The sequence below is a fragment of the Archocentrus centrarchus genome, chromosome 15 (assembly GCF_007364275.1).
Source record: "Archocentrus centrarchus isolate MPI-CPG fArcCen1 chromosome 15, fArcCen1, whole genome shotgun sequence".
Lineage (NCBI taxonomy): Eukaryota > Metazoa > Chordata > Actinopteri > Cichliformes > Cichlidae > Archocentrus > Archocentrus centrarchus.
Genome location: NC_044360.1, coordinates 18,946,369 through 18,964,245, shown reverse-complemented (window position 1 = coordinate 18,964,245; position 17,877 = coordinate 18,946,369). Strand labels below are relative to the sequence as shown.

At 40.0% G+C, this 17,877-nt stretch overlaps 1 protein-coding gene across 1 annotated transcript; it reads right to left on the bottom strand.

Annotated features, from left to right (window-relative positions):
• Nucleotides 1-1,567: 1,567 nt before the first annotated feature.
• Nucleotides 1,568-14,800, bottom strand: agpat5 (1-acylglycerol-3-phosphate O-acyltransferase 5 (lysophosphatidic acid acyltransferase, epsilon)). Its single transcript, XM_030747626.1, has 8 exons — nucleotides 13,969-14,800; nucleotides 13,325-13,394; nucleotides 13,125-13,240; nucleotides 11,499-11,588; nucleotides 10,026-10,116; nucleotides 8,950-9,111; nucleotides 5,452-5,575; nucleotides 1,568-3,546 (listed from the first exon to the last, which is right to left on the bottom strand). The coding sequence occupies exons 1-8, from the start codon at nucleotides 14,185-14,187 to the stop codon at nucleotides 3,321-3,323; spliced, it is 1,098 nt and encodes a 365-aa protein (XP_030603486.1). The 5' UTR covers nucleotides 14,188-14,800; the 3' UTR covers nucleotides 1,568-3,320.
• Between the last annotated feature and the right edge of the window lie 3,077 nt (nucleotides 14,801-17,877).

The window sequence follows — 17,877 nt, the reverse complement described above, 5'->3', positions numbered from 1 at the left end:
CCACCCTTTACCCCACCTTCTCTCCATTGCTCCCTTTCTCTGTCCACCCGTTCTCTCAGCCCTCTGTTACCCACATATCATTAATCATTAAGAACTAAAGAAACATCATCGGGTCTGTTTCTGCCTCATCCCGTTACTCTGTATAAAAGCAAATAAAGCAACAGACTCTGCTTCTTCTTGTTGAACTGGCACTTATCTTAGAAAGAGTCTGACTTTCTTCTTGTGACTTCCGCATCAGCTTTGCTTTTCTGCCACAGAGGCTGCTGCTTGGTGTGAAAAAGTGTTGTGGTTTGGCCATAATGTAAAAAAAGGAGGGAATTCAAAACAGCCAATAGGAAAGCAGCGCGTCTTAAAGCAGATCACTGAGTTCTCAGTGGGTGATTCCACTGGGTGAGAAACAGCAGACAGATGACTGATTCTTTTCCTGTGTTGGGAATTAGTATTTACAAATAATTAAAGATGTGTAAATACAACAAAGAATACTCTGAGATTATTTGCATCTCAAACATAAATTGGTAACAGTCTAATGCAATAACCATTTGTTACAACCAAGGTATGCAGAAGAGCATCTATGAACACACAACACGTGAAACACTGAAGCAGATGTACTACAACAGCAGAAGACCACACCACTTGGCACACTTTGGGCCCTTCAGTACATGTACCATGTTGTGGCCCATGTTCATCCCTTTCACAGTGTAACTTCTTCTGATGGCTGCTGAAGGAAGTGGTATAAGCTGGTAGCAGGTTTCTTCACTGCTTCCAGCAGGATAACGCTCCATGTCTGGTTTCTTGAACATGATGAGTTCTCTGTATTCAAATGGCCTCCACAGTCACCAGATCTCAATCTAGTAGAGCACCTTTGGGATATGGTGGGAGATTCACATCATAGATGTGCAGCAACTGTGTGATGCCGTTATGTCAACATGGACCCAAAATCTCTGAGGAACGTTTCCAACACCTTACTAGAAAGAGGTAAAGTGTCGGGTGAGTGTATATCTGCTTTTATATAAAACTCTGAAACTAAAATAACATAAAATACTTTAAACAGCTCCCCCATGCCTCTAAACTAAAGGCTTAAATGTGTAAGGAAGAAGTTACCGAGTTCTTACTCTTTATTTTTTGCATGGCATTTTCTACAGCTCTGAAAGTTTCAACAAACTCAAAATAACCATTTAACAAGTGATTAAATTACCAATGAACTCCTTATAAGAGTTATCTGTACCCTATTAGCAGTTTTGTTATAGTTGATTGGACCATATTTATTGATATTGCAGGGAAAATACTTGTTCTGATTAAGCCCATTCTGATTAACACTGTTAAGATAGTAAGAAAGCTGTTAAACATGAACTGCTATTAGTAAGAAGAAGTTTATGTTCCTAGTTCATGAGTAGTGGTAAAATATATTCATACAGAATAAGGCATTTGTAACCATTTTGTGGTAACTAAGATCCACCTGAATAAAGACAAAGACATCAGCTAGTGTCAGTAAGAGTAATTTACAAAGCATTATGCATCTCTTATCTATAACTGATATCATTAAAAAAAAAAAGGAAAGAAGTTTCCCAGGAAAACTGCTTTATTTCATTCTCACCCCCACTTCCATAACTTACACACATTAAAGGTTTCACCATTTAATAATAGTCCTCAAAAAGTGTAAATCCATGCATTCTTAGAGCAAAATAAGCCACTGTGAACTGTAGACAACGTGGCCGCGCTGCAGTGAGCAGCAGCTCCAGCAGAGAGCGTCTGTGCAGTCACCTGGCGGAAAAGAGCCACTGTGGCGCTCTGCGAGACGGCCGAGGACCGACTCCTCCAAAGAGAAGGCACACATTTCCAAAAACAGTTGGCATTTAATACAGTCTACTGAGTTTCCTGATGAGTTACAGTCTGATCTCGTCTGGATAAAAATGACTAGAAAATGGCTGACAAAGGTCATTTAAAAACAAGGAAGGATTATTTCAAGTGAGGTATCGGAGCAAGATGTAAAAATCATGATTACACTATACCATCCACACGAGGAAAAAACAAGCATCAGGCTACAGGAGACTGTAAATACGTAAAGTGACGTGTGGAAAATGCAATGTCTTCTTTATGGTAAACAACAACAAACATACAGTGCATTTCACGACACGGCGATGTTTAAAATACAAATGGCTTTGAGTGCACAGGAACCTGCGATATATATACTGTTAACATGGCTTTGTCAGCTTTTTGTTAGGTAGACAGACGTGAACATAACACCGCAGTAGCAAATGCATATATAAAAGTTACGAACAAACAATTATGAAAAACACCAAATGAGATTTTTTTTTTTTTTTAAAACTCAGAGGAACAGAACAGACAAAATTTCTTTGATGTCATCGACAAGTATTGCTCAACTTAAAACACACAGACGCTCTTCATGGCAAACACACCAGGTTTTGGCAATGACTGACATTTTCAGGTGAAAGTAATGATTTACATTGGTGGAACATGATCTCCGACAATACACAGTCCTCCACTGTGAGCTCTCCCAGTGCTTCGTGATAAAAGGCTGTGCTGAAAACAGGAAAAGGGGAGGGTAGTCTTTCATACACGCGCAAATAAACATGTTCTTATGGCTACATTCATAGTCAGAAAACAAAAGATTAATATTTATGGTAAACAACGTAGCTGGTGTCACCCTTACAGGCCCGTACAGAGGACTGCGTGATGTTCTACCAATGTAAAAAAGAAAAAAAATGAACACTTTACACAGGGAAAGTGCATATCTTCCTGATATGGGACTTGGCATAAAACAAAAACATTATAACCAATATCAATAAATCAGTGCACTTAAATGATCAATCATCAGCAGGCTGCGTTTGTTCATAGGGCAGCCAACCGTGATCGTTGCATGTGTTTTTATAGTGCTCGGCACACTTTGCTCTCAGAAATAATAAAAACTCTAAACTGCCCAAAAGACCAAAGAAAAAGAAAAACAAAATGCAAGAATACTAATTTGGCTCAATCCAATAAGGGGGAGTTATTTTAACAGAGGTATGAAGCTATTTTATTATTTCATAGTAGACCAATAACTTGAGAAATTAATACTTTAACAGGCTGCAAATAAGAGAGATCAAATAGCACAAAAGGTTAACATTTCTCAGTGTCTCCGGTCAAACAGTCAAACTTGGAAAAAGGAGGGAAGAAGAAAAAAAAAAAAAAAGGAAATATATCTCTGAGCCTCTTATCAGACACTGTTCTGCATCCGGAGCATACATTGTGTCGCAATACAGGAAAATGGCACCATCTCCAAGTCTTTTGTGCGTCTCATCGTTGCAGTCTGCCCCCGTTCGTTAAGGAAAAATGTTCACCCACAGCCAGCCCAGCAGCGTCCCACACACCCAGGTTCTCACGTACAGCTTCCTGCCGTTTTCTGTCAGCAGCATCGGCAGAGTCAGGCCCCCCAAGATCACCACTGAGGGCAGGGTTTTCGAGAGACTCAGAGGGGAACATTTGGCCTCGCCGGGGAACTTGCATATTTTGTCTGAATCCTGCGACTCGTAGAAATCGCTCAGCAACCTTTGAAAAGAGGGAAGTCTTAGGAAATTAGCCTGTCAGAGAGATGCATTTGGGTGGGGTGGGGACGCAAAGTGAAACTAATCAGGATATTTGCAGCAGTTGAAAGTGCACCTCAGGGCTTTTCATTGCTGGCCTGTTACTTAAATGTTGAATAGTCACTTTACATCCTGCATGTGTCTCAGAGAGCAGCATCACTTCCAAAACATTGTAATGTAAAACCAATACAAACCAGGAGTGTCAAACATTAGGCCCAGGGGCCAGAACTGGCCCACCAATGGGTCCAATCAGGCCCACTGTATAGCTTTGAAAAACATGACAATTACAAATTTTAGATTTAACTGTACCTCACTTTTACAGTCTTCTTACTGACAAACACATCACACATGCCCAGTTATAATAAATTACTAAAGGAATACCAAAACACATTTGGGTTCACAGTTAAAAAAATTTGTAAATTTACAAAAAGGTAATGAGCTACCAGTATTTTTCTGTTTTACACCTTTTATTTCTTATCGTTTAAGCTCAAAGAGCCATGCTGATGGCTTTGACTGATTTACTACAGCAGAATTTATTCATAACATAGAAAAAGAGACTTCTTATTGAAACTGCACATCGTTTTAATGGATTAAATGTGCATATCAACATTGTTAAATTGAGAGAAAGGGGGACAATATGGTGGGTTTTTAATGGTTATGAGGCAATAGATTCACTGATTTGGCACACTTAAAATTAAACTGGGCTGAACGTGGCCCAAGATGCAAAATGAGTTTGACAGCCCTGATGTAGACCCTCTCTGAGCCCACATGAAAAACTGATTTCATAGGACACATCCTTTTCAATATCCAATAAATAAATTGAGAGAAATTTTTATAAAAACATCACAAAGCCCAAGTCCATTTGTTTAAATGGTTTCTTTAGCCTTTAGAGGTCACTAAAGACCCCCCCACCCCCACATAGTCACACTGGATCATTTCTGAATAAAAATGAATAAGCTATCCATAACAAGCCGTCAGTGTAAAGACAGCTTAATTAATGAGCAAATCAGTAACTACTTTTGACCCAATTGCACGCATGTATCTGAAGCAGCTATTTTCTTTTTAAACTACAAGTGGGTGGATGGATGTTATTGAAGTGAGAGGAAATGTAAAAAAATAGTGCTGGCATTTGAAATGCAAAGAAAAATACGTTTTTATGATGATTACTTTGGGGATAAAAGTATCTTACCTTCCAACAAAGGGTTACATTACTGTGATATTAGTACAAGTATGTAATATTTTACCATAGGACTGCAAAGAGGAATCTGCTGCTGTCATTTTAGTATCCCTTTTCCCTACAAATAGATGAATGAAGCTACATTTTCTTATTTCACTGTAACATTTTAAAAGGTTATAGGAGTATATTTGTACCTGCAACTACTCTTGCACAAGCTTGTTTTAATTTGTTGACATGTAAAATGTGTTTTTGTATTATGGGTCTATTTGTTGATCTGTCAGTCAAACTGCATGTCTTTTGTACACAGGTTTTTTTTTTTTTTTTTTTTAAATCTTCATCTTAGTGAGCCGACCTGTTTAAAAGGATTTAATTCACTTAATCATTACCCATTATTCTTTTATTTACTCTGTGTGTGTATTTTTTTTTTAATTGACTGCACTGCAAAACTATGAATGAAAATCCTTAGTTACATTTTACTGGTTGAATATTCAGTTAATACTATATTAATATTTTTTTTCCCTCTATCAAAACACAGAAGCTTTATCTTTCTGTAACAGAGCGGTGGCGCACAAAAGAAATCATTTTGCAAAAATAAACAGCTCAATCACAGTTCAGTTACTGACTGGATGACATGCAATTTCAACATGATTAATTACTCTACACACACACACGCACGCACACGTGCTCACTCACCGATCCTTGATTTCGAAGCGATCGTGCAGCCACCTGCGGAAAAACACCGGCTCTGAGGGAATTTCCTTTATGTCCACACGGTCGAAGTGTATGTGGATGCGGGGACATTCTTTGCAAAGGAATTCTGTCAAAGACAAAAAAATAAAGAGACTAAACAAAAACAGGAAAATCCTTTCAGTGCAACAACATGTACAGTAAGCACTTAAAAACCAACACGAGGTGACAATGATGGAGTAGAACTGCAGTGATGCAATCGCTAGTAAAGACTGGGAAAGGAAGGAAGGAAGGATTGATACCATGAATTCACTTAAATGTAACTCCAAAACAGTCACTGATGCATTCAGGATCTCACAAAATACAATATATTTTTCCAAATACAAGAGTTAATGTGTCAGTTTCTTTACTTAATAAGCTACAATGTTTCAAGCCAAATTAAACTCTTCGTTTAGTGCAAACGGACAAACTCACACGTCTGAGGAGGTCATACATAAAAATGTAACCAAGTGTGAACGCTCAAGGCTGCTCGTGTATCCCCAGAGACCTTCAAGTTCCTGTTTCCACAACATGCAATATCATCAGGAAACGTGGCACTGAGGCCAAAAGAGGAAACCTGATCGAAGTCGGCAGCAGCAAAGATTGCTGGAGAGAGGACCCTCCATCAGCTGCTGCATGGATTTAAACTGACCTTCACGAACAATGTGTGTCAGTTTAACGAGCGCCGACAACTCGGTGACAGATGAAGGCACGAAAACACTTTTACTGTAACACGTTGCTGGAGCTGGAGTCGTTCTTACGATGTAAAGCTGTGTTGGTGTATTTCCTCCTCATGCTTGCAGGAGGTTAAATCCTGTTTTGGGGGTTTCTTGGCTGCTGACGCTCCAAAGAAGTGTTTGGCACTGAGACGTTATAAGACTCTTAAAGTGTTTCACAAATCAAAGCTCAATCTCCACTGCAGGTCGTGTGTTTGAGCAGAACAATGCTCAAAAACATCCTCCAAAAAAAAGGAAGCAAAAACAAGCACCTGGAAGGGAAAACAACTCTTTGCTCTGAAGTGACGAACAACTCGCCACGTTCCAAATGACGTTAACAAATAAAGACAGAAGGAATCTTTGATCTCGAGTCGAAAGAGCAGACCAGTTGCTGCACAAGAGATTCATTTACCTACAGTTAGATCAATGATATAATAAGACAATTTCTCCAGTTTTGTGAAAGCACCACCTAATCAGTTTTGCAGCATTTGGTGGAATCTGAGCAGAGAGTATAGCCCTGCACACTTCACAATTCATCCTGCTACTTCTATCAGCAGACTCATCAATAAACACTAGTCAACCAGTTCTACTGGCAGCCATATATGCCCATGGTATAACTGCTTGCTGCCACCATGTTTGACAGGTGATGTGAGCTGTAACTTTCCATCATTCTGGAACGAGTTAATCTTAGTTCAAAAAAACCCTTTAAGGAAGAAGTCTAATCTGGCCTTCTCATTCTTAGGTCTAACCAGTGGTTTGACCCTTGCTGTAAACTCTCTGTACTTGTAGCCAAGAAGGCGTTTAACAATCACACTCCTGTGTCCTTGAGAGTGGGCTCATCTCGGTTAGATGTTGTGAAGTTGTTTTTAAACTGTGGAAATACTTCTGTCATCATCGACTTTTCTTCTGTGATATTTCAGGTGTTTTGGGGTTGCTGAGCTGACCGGTGTATTTCTTGTTTTTAACGACGCACCCAATCGTTGATTTGGCCACTTTTAAAGTTTTTGCTGTCTCTCTCTGATAGGCTGGAGACTAAAAACAAAACAAAAATGAACCATAGCTTCCTTCATTTGAATCAACTTGCCTGCTTCATTTGCTATAATAAGGAAACCCAGCCATGAATTTGCTTGTCAATGTCCAATTAATTTTGAGCCTAAAAATGGAGGACATTGGAGCTTTGTATAAAAATGGATCTAATTCAGTTAATGCAAACTTTTATGCTCAATTAAAGCTGAAAGCGTGCACTTCAATTAGATCTTGACTGATTTTAAATCCGCAGTAGCACACAGAAGCAAAATTACAAAAATTGTGTCTAATAGTATACAAGTAGTACTCAAGATAGAAGATAACAGATGCTTGATTACAAATTAAGTTTTTATTTAATCAGTTTAAAGCTGTTTTTTTTTAAATACACTCTAATATCTTAATAGAAATTTTGTTATTTGTATGAAGCAGGAGTTTTTCCATTCACACGCGATGATTAAACCCAAGTGCAAAAACTAATACGTTTACATCCTGTAATCAGATGAACTTTGGCCTTTTAATGTGGACTGGCTTCTATTTTATTTTCTTGAGCAAAATTTGTGTGACTCCCAAGAAAGAGTTCTAGACCACATGCTAATGTTTTGGAACGGTGCAAAAAACAAATAAAACCCTCATTTACAACTAGACAAAACATGAGGCCTCCCACAGGGCACTTTAATGACTGCAATCAAATCAGCAAGCCATTCTGATTTGAATACTAAGTTTGCAAACCAAATGAAGTAAAATTGGTTTCCAGGAGTCAGTAAACATGACATACATTAGCACAACTTAAAGATAAACTACCAGCTGCAATTTTGAAATTACGTGGCAGTACACATTAGTGACAATCTATTTATTTTTTTATTATTTAAAAACATTACCTGATAGAATGGCAGTAAAATTTATTACATTTAATGTTGTGAATTGATTTTTCCAAAGTAAAAAAGGAACTGGCACAGCACCTATTAGAATTTAAATCATGATGTAAATTACTGCTCATTTATCGCCTCGATTTGCATCTATTAAAGACCACAGAAGTATGTTAAAAATGAATTCATTATTATAAAGACATGCACTTTTTGTTCCATCTTTTTAATGGCTATGTAACTATTGAATGTTAAGGGTAAAACACTCCTTCAATATCTGAGCTGATCAAAGCCACTGATGTATCTATACTGCAGGTTCAAAACGTTCATGCTGATGAAAAACGTTTGTTCTGGATCTTGCAGCCAAACGCAGCCTCGAGTCACTTCCACCTCCTTATGAAATCAGTACCGTCACCTTCGCCACATGAGGCCAGGAAGTGCGTGAGGTGAGGAATGCTTTTCTATTCTTTGTACTGTTTGCTAGAAACACACACAGATGTTTATTCCTGAAACAGGATGTGGGTTTTTTTTTTTGGTTTTTCATTAGAAGATCACTCGTCAAACAACTAGGAACACGGAATAATCAAAGGTCCAAAAACATGGAGTCATGTTGTTTACAGGAAGGTGTGGCTGTTAATAGGTGATGTTTGCTATGTGATTAATTACCGGTGGGGTCGTATACAATGCTGAAGGACTAATAATACAACATGAGTCTGTTTAAGGATACACTGATTAAGAAGAAAGAAACTGAAGTTGCTGTTACTGGCAATCCAAAGCACATTTCATGCAACAACAACTGCTGTTTACAGAAATTAAAACGCGTGTAATCAGCTGTTTAAAAACCTCAGATGCCTGCATACCTGGCATCGCTGGTGCAGATCTTCTTCGCCCAGAGCTGTCCAGCGTTCCCTCGTAGGCCACAGTGATGTCATACACAGCATCCAGGTGGCCCTTCATGGTATCGATGGCTATGTGAGCTGCTTTCATCCTAGGTGTTAGTGTATGCTTCAGGACAGCGAGCCCTGTGAAAAATATGTGAAAGCTCTGATACATATTTTTTTCTTATCAGCCTTTGCAAATCACTGTCTTCAGTGCTCTCTCTATTTTTTATGAGCCGTGTAGACGCTCCTCATGTGTGCGTCTAGATGAGAACCTCTGTTGCATGAAATCTCCACATCTCTCATTTCCCACCAGTGCTACTGTTTGCTTAAATAAAATAAAATAAGGTGATGGCTAGAATCCCCCACAAATAAAAGAAATGACAAAACAAAATATTTGATTCATAAAGAAAACAGTAAGTTAACAAGAATGTGGCTGTTTGAGCCATTCACAGCAAAGTATGCGGATCCTAGGTTGGTGCGACGCCGTCCTGTGCTCACTAATACCACACTAATAGCAGATAATGTCATGTGCACATGTCAGCTTTCCAGAGCGATTTATTTGGATTAATGGGGGAAGGTGATATTCAGTGCTGAGGCCCAGAGATAGTCTTAATCTCTGGAGAATCAACTCTGTTTGTGAGCTGACAGTAACACCACCCTGCGCTGTGGCTACACATGCCCCTGAACTCTGTTTCAGTTCACTTCATCGCGGTGCCAAAATAAGGACACGGCTGTGAAGAGCACTACACCTTTTGGCGGAAAGTGACTACTTCTTGCAACACCACCAATGTCACAATAACGTTTTATTTAGAGAGGTTTTTAAATACCTGATATGTTTACTTTTCTGAAACCATTTTACCTTCACGAGTTTTTACTCACTTTACCCCCCAAAAAATCATAAAAATTCTGGAAGGAAAGTAAATTTTTTTGCAGGTGATGTTTTAGTGGTCAAAGGAGGTCACAGAACAAAATTTTAGCGCTTTTACTGACTGAGTGGGCTGCACTGAATCAGTATGCACAAGTACAGCGGTAAGTGGCTGCCATCCTGACTCTACCTTCTTTCTCAGCAAAAGCCTGACTGTCAGCGATAACATTCTTGAGGTCTGGATTATACCGAGTTCCTTCGGGGAAGATGACGAGGTACATCTGTGAAGGAGAAGAGAGGGAGAAAAAAAAAATGAAATCAAAGTCATCGTTTAACAACATTTGTTGAGAAGTAAAATGTAAACCCAACAGTGTGTTTAGGCTTAAAAGAAAACCTGATATAAAAAAAATTTTTAAAAAAAAGTTGTTTTAATTGCCTTGATCCATCTCAGTTTAGATTCCAGCTGACCTGAAAACAAAACCTGCCTCTCAGGTCCTGACTGTTTGATTTTCCTACTTTTGCAGAAGCTGTGCTGATACCTTTAGCTCACACAGTGAATTTATGTATACAACAATCATTCCTTTGTACCACCTGCACTAAATAAGGCTGACACAGCTTTCTCAACAGTTACAACTTCTTAACATTTGCATGTAATGAAACTCTGCAGCAGTTTGAAACATTCAGAATTTATTTTGAATTACTGGCATCAACAGCCAAGTACTGATTTCAGCCAAACTGAAACATTCGTGAAAATGTCTGTATTCATACAATTGCTCTGATTTTAAAATGCAATCCTCCACCTCTGTCTTATTTTGCAATTTTTTGTTGCATTAGTAACTGATTATGTGAACTTTAACTTTCACCAGTGATCGGCATTATACAGTTTTTACAGTGTGCCTTTTGGAAACCATGACAACTTCTGTTAAAATACTCACACACACACACACACACACACACACATGTGACACTAATCCCTCACAGTCAAATCCAAAAAAGCGATTAAAAGCAAGTCCTTGCAACACAACACACACATAACACAAATGAATCTCCTTGCATAAAATGTCCAGTTATCCATTTTTGTCAGTTTAAAACTGCTGCCATTTCTGATGCTGCAAAATGAAACATTTTATTGACACTTAGAACCAAATAACTTTCATATTTTAAGTTTTTATTCTTTAGATTTCAGTTGCTATACTGTTTCTATAAATATGCTATGAGATAAAAAAAATTGTGCAGAATTTCTAGTTAACTTTTCCAGACTCACAGAATGATAAAAGGAAAAAACCTCCACAAGTTTTGGAAAGAACTAAAAATTTTGTATGTCTATTTTAAGAATTTAAAGTGTCTTCTGTTTGAACTTATATGAAAAGCACAGACTTACATGTAGCCATGCTCATTAGAAAATGTATAAAGCAGGGGTCTCCAAATTTGCGGCTCGCGGGCCGCATCCGGTGTCATTGGTGTCAAAAACAACACACAGTTTGGCCCTTTAAGTTACTTTTTTGACATTTCGCTTACCCCTCTTAATTGGAGGGGAAAAACTGCCTGCTTTTTTTTTTTTCCCTTTCTTTGAACCAGTAGCACTCACAAGAGTAGAACATGTGGTGTGATATTGAAGTTTTTACATGTCTGTTTGGAGACCCCTGGTATAAAGTATAGTTACCGGTGCTCCACGCTGAGTCTGAGCAAGAAGCTTCTTCCTCATCGCCTTTTCATTGAACCTTGAGCTTCGCTTCACATAGATTCCCCCATGCTAGGAGAAAAAAAAAAAAAAAAAAGTCTCATAAGAGGTCATCATGAAAGTGATTCAAGTTATATTTACAGCTTTACTACCAGCATTTGGAACCAGCAGCTGCAGGCTAGTACTATTTTGACACTACCAGTCTGTGTGTGTGTGTGTGTGTAAGATCTGGGCATAATGTGATACTGGATATACCAACTGAAGGGGGAATTAACAAAAAAGTGGTTTTTAGTACTTTAAATCAGGTGGCTGAGACTCAGGAGGTAGAGCAGGTCTACCAATCAGAAGGTCAGTGGATCAATCGCTGGCTCCTCTAGTCTGCCTGTCAATGTATCCTTGGGCAAGATACTGAACCCAGGTTTGCCCCTGATGTATCAATCTGAGTGTGTGTGAGTGAGAGGGAATGCTGGATTTAAAAAAAGTGGGAGAAAAAAAAAAGTGTTGATTGTATGAGTATGATTGTGTGAACAAAACTTGTAGTAAAAAGCACTTTGAGTGGTCAGTTGAGTAGAAAAGTGCTGTTAGAGTCCATATAACAGGTGTTTGTAAGACAGATTGTCAATATTATTGATCAGAATTGTGCAAAAGGAAGGGCGTGTCTAGAGATGGGTGTAGTTTGACCTTTGAGTTTTCATGTCACCCAAATATTTCCTCATGACTTCTCATGGGTCAGAACATCAGCATGCTGGTGTGATCCCAATCATAATATGGTCTCTCGTCTTCATTGTCTTTAGAGACAAGCAGACAAAAACTCGGTGACAAATCTGCCACCGCAAAAAGGAAGTTCTTGTGTCAAAGACACTTCCTGTTTTAGACAGGGTTAGAAGAGTGTTTGCAGTAATCGCCCTGACACAGTGAGATTAGCTTGGAATTTACATATCTCAGAATAAAACAAGCTGACAGGCTAGTACCAGCTAGCCCCATAACCTAGCTGGTACTGTATCCATCTGAGTGTGTGTGTGTGTGTGTGTGTGTCATTACTGCAAAATGTGGTCCTGGAGACACTTTACTAGTTTAGCAGGTACTATGAAAAAGGCTGTTCAGAGTACTCTGTCTGGTGTCTGTTTGTGGACACAATGATGTCACAACCTTGCAAGATAAAGTCACAAAACTTGCAGGTAGCCCCAAATTCAAAAGGAACACGAAGGTTTGAAGACTGGTGTGGCCCAACCCATGAGCACTCACATAGAATAATGTAGCAAATATAAGTCACAGTGAATGGTAAATGGACTGATTCTTATACAGCACTTTTCTACTCTACCTGAGCACTAAAAGCACTTCACAAACCAGCACCTCCCACATTTAAGTGCTTTCTATCTAACATTCACACACAATTACCCTCCGACGAACACATCTGGAGCAATTCGGGATTCAGTATCTTGCCCCAAGGATACTTTGGCATGCAGACTGGAGCAGCCAGGGATTGAAGCACCAACCTTACAATTAGTAGATGACCTGCTCTACCTCTTGAGCCACAGCTGCCCCAAGTGCCAAGATGGTCTCTACTTAATCTGAAGAACAACCTCCTCATACTCACAATGACATTACCTGAGAGAAATACCATCCATAGAGTGGCAGCCACTTGAGCCCATCTTTAAGGACATATCTGACATGACCAAGAGCACTCTGCCTGATGGCAAGCATGTCAGCAATGATCCAATCAGCTACAACAACAATAGAGGTTAGATACTGACACAATGGTTTAGACTGGAGTACATTTGTTAAAGCTTAATATTTAAATGAATTACCTGTGCATTGATGATTTGACAGGTAGACCACATTCTCCTTGTTCTTTGGTATATCTCCATATATAACAATCTACAGAGACATAAGAAAGCAGGCTGAAGATGCTGTGCATGTCAGCAAAAAGCTGAAGTCCTAGACAGTAAAATGAACATTTATATTGTTTTGTTAAATATCAAAACATGGGTATTTGCAATTAATCCAAGAGAATTTATTCAAACACTACATCATTCTCATGTAGCCTCCATTTGGACGTACACTGTAGTCAAAATACAACATTAATCCTTTTATAGACAAAGGTCACCCAGACCAATATAACTGCCCTCAGAAAACACACCCTAACGTACAAAACCACCCACTGTACAAGGAGTGGCAACACCAAGTCATAAGAATGCAGACTTTCTTGCAATGTATCTGGTCCATCTTGTTCACCAGGCTGGATGGATAGATGTGCATCTACACAATCTCTTCCCCCACCCCCTTCCCACATAGCGTGTGCACGGATTGCATTCACTGCAAGTTGAAAACCTGCAGACACATGCAGCTTTAACTTATCACAGTCTGTTTTTCTATTCTTAGACTAGATATTAGCAATTGAAATACCCCACGAACATAGTCTCTTATATACACAAAGTAGAGGATCACCCACCTCAACTCCTGTGTAGTTTTCAAAGAAGAATAGGACCATACTCTGGTAGATGCAGTACAATCGGTCATCTATTTTGTGATACAAACTCGCTGGTAAGACAGTTGAAAGTAAGCGCCAAGCCCCCCATGACAGCAGATAAGCTGGGGCTGTCCCCAGCATGATCGTGGCTGGAAACCAGTACCGCAGCGAGTATGTGTGCACAACCAAAGAGAGCAGCATTATTCCACCTCTGGCTTAACTGAAGTAACAGAAAAAAAAAATCCCTGAAGTGGACTGTCAGTGCACGCTGTGATTAAGTAGCAGTGCACCCTGGGTATCGCCACACCTGGCCCAATTTCAGCACACCTGTCCCGACGAGTCAGCGGAAGAAAAGTGAGAAGGCTGCAGCAAGAAGGGAGTAAGGAGCTACTTGGCTAAAGCTAATTTTAACCTTGTGTGCAAAACGCAGTTTGTCAAGTCGGCTCAAGCGCTTAAAGGCATACTGCAATGCATAAAAATTAAACTTCGGTTATGAGAAGAGTATGGACATTTCAGAACGGCAAACTGGAGAGCGTCCTCAACCTGAACTCCGCACGTTTACTACACAAGTTCAAGAAGAAAAAAAAAAAAAAAGCACTAGCTTAACTATTTAACGTGGTCGCCAACACAGGAAGTTTTATCAAACGCTACATCTGACATAAAGTGTCTTCTGTAATCTGAGAACTATAACAAAGTCAAACACAAAAGTCGACCCTGGTGCTAAAAGGAAAAAATATTTCCCATTTCCTGTACTAGTTCCTCATCTTTACCCGGTTAGCTGTTCTCAAACTAGCTTCTCACACCGCAAATGTCACACACGCCTCGCTACGCAATGACGCCGCGTAAAGCCGACTGGCCACGGGACGTAACAGAGGCCAACCAATCAGCGGCAGTGAACCACGAGCGCCATATGTTGTAATGTTAAAGGGATATACCGCGTTTTACTGCGTTTTTCTGCCAACAAAAAAAAAATTTGTTTTATGGTCTTGTTTAGGACCATGTGGCGAAAAAAAGTAATGTGAGGACACACGTAGAGATTGAGTAATATGATTTGTGAGTTGATTTTTTTTTCTCGATAGAAGAGTCATGAATACTTTATTTTTTTTAACTTTATATGATGAATTATATGAAGCCATAGATTAAAAAATATTCATTCAGACACTTTAATGTTTTAGGTTAATCCTCTCACAGATTCACTTAAAATGCTCGAAACTACATCCCACATCCATTGGATTGAGATCTGGTGACTGTGGAGTAAATTTAAGTACAGTCATGTTCCAGAAACCAGTTTCAGATGGTCTGAGCTTTGTGACATGACACATTATACTGCTGAAAACAGCCATCAGACGGTGTGTACTGTATGGTCATAAAGGGATGAGCATGATCAGTAACAACAGATAGGCTGTGGCATTTAAATGATGCTGGGTTGGTACTAAGGGGCTCAAAGTGTGCCAAGAAAATGTTCCCCACACCATTACACTACCAGCAGCCTGAATCATCGATACAGTGCGGGATAGATCCATGCTTTCATGTTGTTTATGCCAAGTTCTGACCCTACCATCCAAAAGTCACAGCTGAAACTGTGACTCATCAGACCAGGCAACATTTTTCCAATCTTCCATTGTCCAATTTTGTAGAGCCCATGTGCATTGTAGCCTCACTTTCCTGTTCTTTGCTGACAGGAGTAGCACCTGGTGCACTCTTCTGCTGCTTCTTACTTTAAGGTTCAACAACTTGTCTTTTCAGAGATGCTTTTCTGCATTCCTTGGCTGTAATGAGTGGTTGAGTTACTGTTGCTATCACTTCAAAGCAATTTTGCCATTCTTCTCTGACCTCTGGCATCAAAAGGCCTTTTGGCTTGAGAACTGAAATGAATATTTTCTCCTTTTCGGACCATTCTCTGTAAACCCTAGAGATGGTTGTGTGGGAAAATCCCACATAGGAGAGAGTTCATAGTTCATAGGAGAGAGAATCAAGGCAACTTTGAGGCTTCGGTAGTTAAAAAGTTTCTGTTATGTATAAAATTTGTCAACCAAAAAAGGGAAAATGTCAAAATTTCAGCTTGTAGTAAAATATTGGTACTGTTCTTTAGTTTCCTGGGCTTGGTCTGAGGCTCCAAAAGCTGAATACATTTTATATGCAATGCTCCAAAAAATGAAAGATACACTTTAAAAGCACATCACATCTCAATGGGGGGGGGGGGGTTAGGGGATTAGGATGGATATCTATACTGATGTGGACTGGGTAATGTGTTAGGAATGAAAGGAAGCCACATTGTTTGATGGAAATGAAAATGATCAACCTACAAAGGGCTGAATTCAAAGACACCCCACAAATCAAAGTTAAAAAATTATGCAGCAGGCTGGTGCATTTTACCAAAATTTTACTGCAGCAGCTCAAAATGGTACTCAGTAGTTTGTATGACCCCCACATGCTGACAATGCTGTTGCATGCTCCTAATGAGACGATCGGTGGTGTCTCCTCCCGGATCTGGACCAGGGCATCACTGAGCTGCTGAACTGTCTGAGGTGCAACCTGACAGCATCAGATTGACTGAAACATAATGTCACAGAGATGTTCTGTTGTGTTTAGGTCAAGTGAGCATGGGGGCCAGTCAATGGTATAAATTCCCGCATCTACCAGACACACTCACAACATGAGACCGTGTATTGTTGTGCACCAGGAGGAACCCAGGACCCACTGCACCAGTGTAGGGTCTGACACTGGGTCAAAGGATTTCAACCACATACCTGATGGCAGTTGGGGGGGGGCTGTTGCTGAGTCTGTAGAGGTTTAGGCCTCCCCGGACCATCAGTGACCTACCACCAAACCGGTCATGCTAAACGATGTTACAGGCAGCATAACCTTCTCCACAGCTTCTCCAGACCCTTTCAGATCTGTCACATGTGGTCAGGATGAACCTGCTCTCATCTGTGAAAAACGCAGGGCACCAGCTGTGGACCTGCCAATTCTGGTATGGCAAATGCCAATTGGGCTCCATGGTGCAGTCAGTGCACACAGGGTCCACTAGAGGATGTCAGGCCCTCAAGCCCCCCCCCCTCCCCATGCAGTCTGTTTGGTCAGACATTCACACCAGTGGCCTCCTGGAGGCTATTTTGTAGCTCTGGAAGTTCTCATCCTGTTCCTCTCTGCACAAAGGAGGAGATGCCGGGACTACTGAAGGGTTAAGGACCTTCTGTGGCTCTGTCCATCTCTCCTAGAGTAACTGCCTGTCTCCTGGAATCTCTTCCATGCTCTTGAGCCTGTATTGGGAGTAACAGCAAACCTTCTGTCAATGGCACGTATTGATATGCCATCCCAGAGGAGTTGGACTATCTGTGCAACCTCTGTAAGGTCCAGATAACACCTCATGCTACCAGTAGTGACAATGGAAAACTAATTAAAAAAAAAACAAAAAAAAACCCCAGAAAAGATGAGGAGGGGAAAATGACCGCCACCTGTAAAACCTTTTTTTTTTAATTGGAGGGGGGGTGTGTGTGTGTCTTATTTTTGACCTTTTGGGCACCTGTTAATTTAACAGCAAAGCAGCTGAGAATGATTAACAACCGCCCCTCTGCAACTTAACTGACCAGATCAATATACCAGGAGTTTTATTGAGTTGATGCTACATTTGATTTAAAAGTGTTCCTATAATTTTTTTATATAAAAAGTTATCAATCTAACACTGAACTCATCTTGCATGTAGTACATTTTTTCTTAAAAAAAACAAACAGTGACAGCAGCATCATCTATCTGTATTTGAGTAAATGGGTTTATTTCCTTGTCTGCTGTGAAAAGATGAGTGCTAGAGTGCAAGCTGTGAAACGTCAGCGTGATGTCTGTCACCCAGCGACCCTGCTGAGTGGACTCCCATCACTCTGCTACAGTTTT

Bases quoted from the DNA above. Each gene is read 5' to 3' on its own strand.
- agpat5 (XM_030747626.1), bottom strand. From the start codon at position 14,187: ATGCTGCTCTCTTTGGTTGTGCACACATACTCGCTGCGGTACTGGTTT. The intron at 10,117-11,498 runs GTAACTATACTT...TCTCCTTCACAG, and splicing joins AGACTCAGCGTGGAGCACCG to ATGTACCTCGTCATCTTCCC. The intron at 3,547-5,451 runs GTGAGTGAGCAC...CTCTTTTCAAAG, and splicing joins CGCTTCGAAATCAAGGATCG to GTTGCTGAGCGATTTCTACG.